The sequence below is a fragment of the Tupaia chinensis genome, unplaced genomic scaffold, assembly GCF_000334495.1.
Source record: "Tupaia chinensis unplaced genomic scaffold, TupChi_1.0 Scaffold000286_1, whole genome shotgun sequence".
Lineage (NCBI taxonomy): Eukaryota > Metazoa > Chordata > Mammalia > Scandentia > Tupaiidae > Tupaia > Tupaia belangeri.
Genome location: NW_006159770.1, coordinates 588,599 through 596,506, shown reverse-complemented (window position 1 = coordinate 596,506; position 7,908 = coordinate 588,599). Strand labels below are relative to the sequence as shown.

The 7,908-nt window shown below is 60.5% G+C and overlaps 1 protein-coding gene across 1 annotated transcript in view; it reads left to right on the top strand.

Moving 5' to 3' along the window:
- ISOC2 (isochorismatase domain containing 2) overlaps positions 1-7,194 on the top strand; it is a 9,762-nt gene extending 2,568 nt beyond the window's left edge. Inside the window, exons 2-6 of the mRNA XM_006150359.3 lie at positions 4,006-4,142; positions 4,593-4,802; positions 5,005-5,075; positions 5,203-5,320; positions 6,881-7,194. Coding sequence (XP_006150421.1) covers positions 4,008-4,142; positions 4,593-4,802; positions 5,005-5,075; positions 5,203-5,320; positions 6,881-6,961 — 615 coding nt within the window. The 5' untranslated portion in view covers positions 4,006-4,007 and the 3' untranslated portion in view covers positions 6,962-7,194. The remainder of the gene's footprint in view (positions 1-4,005; positions 4,143-4,592; positions 4,803-5,004; positions 5,076-5,202; positions 5,321-6,880) is intronic.
- Positions 7,195-7,908: the final 714 nt, after the last annotated feature.

Below are 7,908 nucleotides of genomic sequence, written 5' to 3'. Positions count from 1 at the left end.
GGCCATGTGAGTCCGGCTCCCTTAGCCACTAGCCACAGGGTGGCCCTCTTTCAGTGACCTTCCCCGGACACTTCGTCCTAGCACCTACCAGGACTTCCACGCAGTTTCCTGGTTACTGTGCTGTGCAGCCGCCTACCCGTGGGCACTGCGGCTCCTGCTCGATCCCTCGTGAACAGCCTGTGCCCTTTCACCAGGACAGCCTGCAGGACGGATGCTCAGAAACAGCTTTTCTGGGTCAGAGGACTTGTATGCCCACACTTGTGGCCGTGTGGTCTGTCCCTGGGGTCACTGCAGTCCACACCCCTCCCAGCCCGGAGGAGGCTCCTCGGTGCCGCAGACCCTGGCATCGGCACCCACAGCAGAGACCTCCAGGGCCCTTGTTACCTGCCCCAACACCTCCCGAGGCTCAACTTTCCCAAGAAATGTCCCTGTGCCTGGGCATCCCAGGTCTCGCCTTGTGCTGGGTACACCCTGCCCTGAGGGCTCCAGGGTCAGAGGGAGCAGACGCAAGGCAGGAAGCTTCGCTCACGGGCTGCCCCTGTGTGCCTGGGGAGGGGATGAGATGAAGGAGGACCCGAGGTGCGCTGTCGGGTAGCAGGGCCAAGGGGCCATGAGGCCATGGGGAAATGGCACATGCAGAGGCCCTGACAAGCCACCAGAGGGGCATTTGAGACAGGGAGTGACAACTCCACTTTGTGTTCTCTAAAAGGCTCTGCTTGTCTTTGCTTCGTTGGGGAGCATTCATAGGCCCTGCCAAGGCGGATCAGGTTGGCCCACATCCCAGCACTTAACCCAGTCATGGTCGCGTGGTTAATTAATTCGCTGGTTTCATTGTCGAGGGAGTTTCCATTCACCTTTTGTTTTACTTGAGATAAAATTCAGATAAGGGGGGGGGGCGCAGCAGATGGTGTAATGGCTAGTCGCTTGACTCTCATGTACTCAAATGCAGTTCAAGTCCCAGACCTGGCAGCTTAAAACTCACACCAGGCGTGTGTACGTCAGTGCCCGAAGTCCTGAGAGGAGAATGGAGAAGGGATTGCAGCATGGCCATTCCCCTGGGAGGTGAGTTCTCCCTTTTCGTCTGCCTGTATCTGTCTCGCCAGTGAGTCCACACGCTCTATAGCAAAACTCTATCTCAGGACCAGCAGATGGCATAATGGCTCCGTCACTGGACTCCCATGTAGTCGACTGTGGTTCGAGTCCTGGATCCAGTGGCTTAAACTCACGCCAGGCACGTGTGTGTGCATGCCCAAGATCCCAAGAGGAGAATGGAGGAGAAGGGATTGTGGCATGTATATCCCCCCGGGAGTCAGTTTTAATTTCTCACTTTCTGTCTCTCTCTTTCTGGTGAGCAATATAGCAAAAACTCAAAACAAACAAAAAGAACTCTCTCTAAAAAAAGAGAAAAAAATCCAGATAACATAAAATTGGCCAGTTTAGTCATTCATTGGTTCCTTTTTTATCTTTTAGAGAGAGGTTTTATTGCTATAGGGCCCATGCACTCACCAGAGAGACAGAAAGACAGGCCTGGTGTGAGTTTCAAGCCACTGGATCCAGGACTGGAACCACAATCGACTGCTTAGGAGTCCAGAGCCTTAACCACTATACCACCTGTTGGCCCTCACCTGTTGGCTCTTAACTTGGAGATCTGTCGCTCCTAGCAAACGGCCTCTGTGCCTTGTGCCGAGTCTAACCGTCACAAACACCTGTGCTCTCACCACCAGCTTGCCAAGTGGCAGCTCGGGGTGCGTCCCCTGAGCTCCGGGGAGCCAGCTACCCCGCCCTCTGCCGCCTGGGCTCGCCTGCATGCAGATCAGTTCAACACGGAGGGTGGTACAGACACATTGCACACATGGGCAGAGGTGAGCCAAGGTGGCGCAAGCTGCAGACAAAAGCCACACCAGATCCCGCAGTGACACAGCGCCTCGGAGACCCCAATGCTAACCTGCTGAGACTCCCAGAATGCAGGGCCACTGTGACCCTGGGCAGGTGGAGGTCTCCGCTTCCTCCCCCGGGGGACGGCTGCTGGCTTTGTAGCCCTGTCTTCTTCCTCTTTTCCTACTTTTTTTAAAGAGTCTTTTTGTTTTGTTTTGTTTTGCCTTAGGGCTCATGCACTCACTGCAGAGAGTAAAGAGACAGAGACAGTAAGAGGGAAAGTGAGAAATCACCCCAGGAGGTATGGCCACATCACCATCCCTTCTCCTCCATTCCCCTCCCGGGGTCTTGGGCACACACATGTGCCCAGCATGATTTGCAAGCCACCAGGTCTGGGACTCGAACTGCAGTCGGCCATGTGGAATCCAGCAGCCCAGCGACATAGCTGCTATACCATCTGCTGGCCCCATGCTTTTTTTTTGTAGAGGTTTTTGCCTTAGGGCAGTGCATTCACTGAGGAGAGACAGAGACAGTGAGAGAGGGAGAAATCACCCCTCAGGGGGGTGGCCACCCCGCAATCCTTTCTCTTCCATTCTCTTCTCAGGATCTTGGAGACACACACACACACATGCCAGGCCTGAGTTTCAAGCCACCGGGTCCAGGGTTTGAACCACAGTCACTCATGCGAGAGTCCTGTGACATAACCACTACACCATCTACTGGCCCTTTCTCTCTTCCTACTTTTGTACAGTGTGGTGTAACCTCGGATTTCCCTTCTAACTATTTTAAAGTGTGTTCCTAAATAGCTTTTAACATGAGGGGCTGTCCAAAACTCCGTGGGCAAATCGCTGGAAGTACGCATTTGTTTTGGTGCCCCACGTTTTAAAAACCGTTTGTAGCGTACTTTCTGCGAACTTTGGACCTCAACCAGGGTCGACCATGTGGAAGTCCACCAGGGTTTGAACCACAGTCACTCATGCGAGAGTCCTGTGACATAACCACTACACCATCTACTGGCCCTTTCTCTCTTCCTACTTTTGTACAGTGTGGTGTAACCTCGGATTTCCCTTCTAACTATTTTAAAGTGTGTTCCTAAATAGCTTTTAACATGAGGGGCTGTCCAAAACTCCGTGGGCAAATCGCTGGAAGTACGCATTTGTTTTGGTGCCCCACGTTTTAAAAACCGTTTGTAGCGTACTTTCTGCGAACTTTGGACCTCGACCAGGGTCGACCATGTGGAAGTCCAGCGACAGAACTGCTACGCCATCTGCTGGCCCCTCCGCGCACTTTGGGAAGCCCTTTGTGTGTGCGTCGTGGCCTCTGCCACCACCCTCTGGTTCCCTGGATCCGCTCCTCAGTCGCCAGACTTTGTCCCTGCTGCAGCCCCTGGCACCCCGCTCTGCCCTGCCCTGCCTCTGTTCGAGTCTGGGCTCCCCCAGAACCTAACGCCACACGGCTGTGGGTCTGGGGCAGCTGGCCGGCCCACGTACTCATTCCTTCCCGGCTGCAGGGTACCATTGCCCTGGCTGGCCGTCCTCTTCTCAGACCCAGAAGGGAGTTCAACCAGGGTGTGCTCAAGGGGTAAGCTGAGACCTGGAGAGGAAGCAGTGGCCAAGCTGGAGAAGGGGGATCCGGACCTCCGGCTCACGATGGCATCCCTAGAGGAGGCTGTGGTCCTGGGAGCCCCAAGAGAACTCTGCTTTTTCTCTTCGGGTCATTCTTGGCTTTGTGGATGTCCCTCTGGGCCCTTAGGCAGGTCACTTCACCGAGGTCGTCTTAGTTTCCTCCAGGAGGTGGTCAGACCCTTCATTCCAGACCCCCTGGACAATGCCTGGCTCAAGACCCAGATGCATCCCCCACAGGCCCCCTCTGAGTTCAAAGAAATTTGAACCTGTGACCTTTCCAGGGAGAAGGCCAGGGCCTGGGTGGACGGACATGGCTGCTTGCAGGGGCATGAGCGCGCAGTGGAGTGGATGCTGGGTGACAGAAGCCTGGCCTGGGCGAGGGACAGCAGGCTCAAAGTTCTGGAAGGAGCCCATGGCTCCTCGGGCAAGGGCCCTGGGCAGGACCTGGCGGCCTGCGGAGGCCCTCCCTACATGACCACGACCATGACCCTCTGCCTGTCCCCAGGGATGGCAGCTGCCAGGCCCTGCCTGGGCCGAGTCCTCCCGGAGTCGTCCATCCTGTTCCTGTGCGACATGCAAGAGAAGTTCCGCCACGTCGCCTACTTCCCACAGATCGTCGCCGTGGCCGCCCGCATGCTCAAGGTGCTGCCGCCCGCCGGCCGGCATGGCCCAGCCCTCCACCCTCAGACCTCGCAGTCCAGGCCCGCAGCCCAGGGCCCGACCCAGCCTCCACCCTCAGACCTCGCAGTCCAGGCCCGCAGCCCAGGCTCCGGGCCCAGCCCACCCCTCCCGGCCCAGGGTCCAGCCCAGCCCTCCCCACCCAGCCCAGGGTCCGGGCCCAACCCAGGGTCCGGGCCCAACCCAGGGTCCGGCCCCCAGCCTCTCTGTCCCCAGCCCAGCTGGGTGTCTAGGACCCCAATCCTGGGCCTATGCCTAGCCCCTCCGCACCCTGCCCCCCAGCCCAGGGGTCCCAGTTCCCAGCCCCTCTGAGTGCGTTCCTCCCACAGACTCCAGCCTAGCCTCTCCTCCCTCCTTCCTGGGGGTCCAGGCCACGAGTCCCTTCTGCCTCCTGTTGCTTCCTCCTCGGTTCAGGTGGCCCGTCTGCTGGAGATGCCGGTGGTGCTGACGGAGCAGTACCCACAACGCCTGGGCCCTACAGTGCCAGAGCTGGGGGCTGAGAGCCTACAGCCACTGGCCAAGACCTGCTTCAGCATGGTGCCCGCCCTGCAGCGGGAGCTGGACAGCCGGCCACAGCTGCGCTCCGTGCTGCTCTGCGGCATCGAGGCACAGGCCTGCATCCTGGTGAGAGCCCCCGCCGCCTCGTCCTGACCTGCAGCCCTCTGTCCCTACAGAGCCCGCTGGCCTGTGGCTCCTCCTTCTGACCTAAACTCTTCTCTGGGGGTCCCTGCCCTGATCGGGCCTTCCTCTTCCCTGCTCTGGGTTTCCAGTTCTGACCAGATCCCTGGCCCCCGATTCCTCCCCTGAGCCCCTCTCTCACCCCCAGCACACGGCGCTGGACCTCCTGGATCGGGGGCTACAAGTGCACGTGGTAGTGGACGCCTGCTCCTCGCGCAGGTGAGGCAGCCCCTCGCGGAGCGGTGTGCGTGGGGACAGCTGGGGTGCCCGGACGCACTTCAGGGCAGTGCCCTGCCACGCGTGCCTGGCTGGGGTCCAGGCACTCACTGCCTGCCCTGCCCCACAGCCAGGTGGACCGGCTGGTGGCGCTGGCCCGCATGCGGCAGAGCGGCGCCTTCCTCTCCACCAGCGAAGGCCTCATCCTGCAGCTGGTGCAAGACGCGGCCCACCCCCAGTTCAGGGAGGTAAGAGGCGCCTCCCTCCGGGCCTCCCGCCACCATGCATCGGGCAGACACCTCTCCCGTGGCCCCTGAAATACACAGGGGCACACAGCAGGCTGCCACCTTCAGGGAAGCTCGCTTCTAGGAGCGCTGCCTGGCACTGCCAGGAGGGACCCCGAGGAGAGGCAGCAGGGACCCAGGACCTTAAGGAGAAGAAGGGGAGAACCCCGGGAGTCGGGGTGCAGAGGAGGGCATTGCATGGGGTGGCCCAGGAGGCTTCCTGAAGAAGGCACCTTTAGAGTGAAGTGAGGAGGGAGCCAGGCAGACCTGGGGCCCTGGGGAACCCCTGCAGAGAGTCCCCTTGAGCTCTCCCACACCCAGCCCAGGCCCCACCCTCAGCCTCTGCTCTTGTGGTCAGGACTGGGCACTCCTCTTCAGTCTTGGCCTCCACACCCACCCCAGGAGCGGCCCCCCAAGTACTGAGGCCTTACCAGGTACTGGGCCACCCTGTGTCAAACCCTGGCCCGCGGGGTGACTGGGGAACGTCTGAACTCGACAGTCCCAGGTTCTCCAGGTCTGCAGTCTGCTCCTCTGAGCCCATTCTGTCGGGCATTTATTGGACACCTGCTGTGAAGGGCCAGTCACGCTCCTGGAGTTCGCACCAAAATGCAGAGATAAAAACCCCATCCAAGTTTAGCTACAGCTTGCGACCTGGGGCTGGTCAGGGACCTGAGGCTGAGGAGGAGGAGCAGAGTGGTCTCGCAGGAGGGGCGCGGAGAACAGTTAGGGCAGCCACAGTGGGCAGAAGCCAGCTTGTCCAGCTCAAGGAACTGAAGCCTGAGCAGAGCTGGGGGTGTGGGGGCAGGTTAGCAGGCCACAGTGAGCTCTCAGCAATGGGAAGGGAGAGGGGAGGGAGGCAAGGGGACGGGCCAGAGCCGCATCCTTGCAGCCCTCTGGAATTCCAGCATGGGCCGAATTTTGCAGGAGAGCTGATCACAGTCAGACCAGCGGTGTCCAGAGATCTCAGGCACTCTGCAGCTTGAGGATCGGGGTGGGCATTGTGCAGGAGAGCAGGCCGTGAGAAGGCTCCTCTGGGCAGCTGATCGAGCGATGGTCTTGACCAGGGTGGAGGTGATGGGGATGGGGCTCTGTGTGTCATGGCGCTGTTTTCCTTATCGTATTTATTTTCGGGAGATGAACTTGGAGGGACTTGTGGATGGATAAAATGTGTTAGTGGCTCATGTGGATCTAGGAGGCAGCTGGATGCATCTAGAATTCAAGAGCAAAGCCTAGGCTGGGTTTGGGGGTTGGGCGCTCAAAAGAGGAAGGGGGAGATGAAGTTACTGAAGAGCAGGCTGTAGGGAAGCTCAGGGCAGAGCCACTCCCGGGACAGCCAGCGGGCCCACCAACATGCCAGGCAGCAAGGGCTGAACCAGGCGGGTGTGAGGAGAGGGCGCCCGGGAAACTGAGCAGCCCAGCTGCTGCCAAGAGAGTTGGGGAGGTGAAGAGGGACAAGTGTCCCTCAGATTTGTCATCTTGGAAATGGAACCTTGAGTGTTCCTGACTGCCACCACCCCCTCACAGATCCTGAAGGTCATCAAGGAGCCCGCCCCCGACAGCGGGCTGCTGGGCCTCTTCCAAGGCCAGAACCCCCTCATCAGCTGAGCTCCCAACCCTGCCTTGAGGGGAGACCACCCTTCTGCTACCCGGACCCGGCTGAAAGCCCTTTCCCCCCCACCCCAGGATCCCAAGAGTGGTGCAGTCCACCAAGAGTACGCCCCCTCGGGAGGGGAGGCGGGCTGCTGCCTTCTCATTGGGCGGCTGCTCCCGGAAATGCAAATGAACTCCTGGAAGTAGGGCGGGAGTTGGCTGAGCTGTGGTGGGGGCGGGGCTCGGCCCTGGGCCACTTCAGGTGGCGGGAGGAGGAGGGGGGAGGAGTGTCACAGACCGTGGGACCTGCAGTCCACCAAGAGTACGCCCCCTCGGGAGGGGAGGCGGGCTGCTGCCTTCTCATTGGGCGGCTGCTCCCGGAAATGCAAATGAACTCCTGGAAGTAGGGCGGGAGTTGGCTGAGCTGTGGTGGGGGCGGGGCTCGGCCCTGGGCCACTTCAGGTGGCGGGAGGAGGAGGGGGGAGGAGTGTCACAGACCGTGGGACCCGGACTCGCAGAATAAACATTGATGTGGCTGTGGACCGAACCATTCTTGGGCTCGGGAGTATCCCGGGGGCTGCGGGAAGGAAAAAGGGGTCCCCAGCAGGTGGGGAGGGGGCGGTGCCTCTCCGCTCCAAGCCGGCGAAGCAAAGGCGAGGGCTGCCCGCTGCCACATCTGCGCGGAGCCGGCGCGCATCTGCACGGAGAAGAGCGCCGGCCGGGGTCGCGGAGCACCTGCCGGCCGGCCCCGTCGGCACGCACACGCCCAGCCCCTCGGCTTGCAGACACGCGCTCGCTCTGCCTCCCCCAGCCGGCCCCCACGCCGACGCCACCCCCGACTCCCCCAGCGTCCCGCATCCGGAAAGCGAGGTGAGCACTACTGCACCCTGTGCAAAAGGGGAAGCCGAGGCCCGGGGCTGTGGGGCGGGGAGCAAGGGAGACACGGATGGGGCATCCGGAGG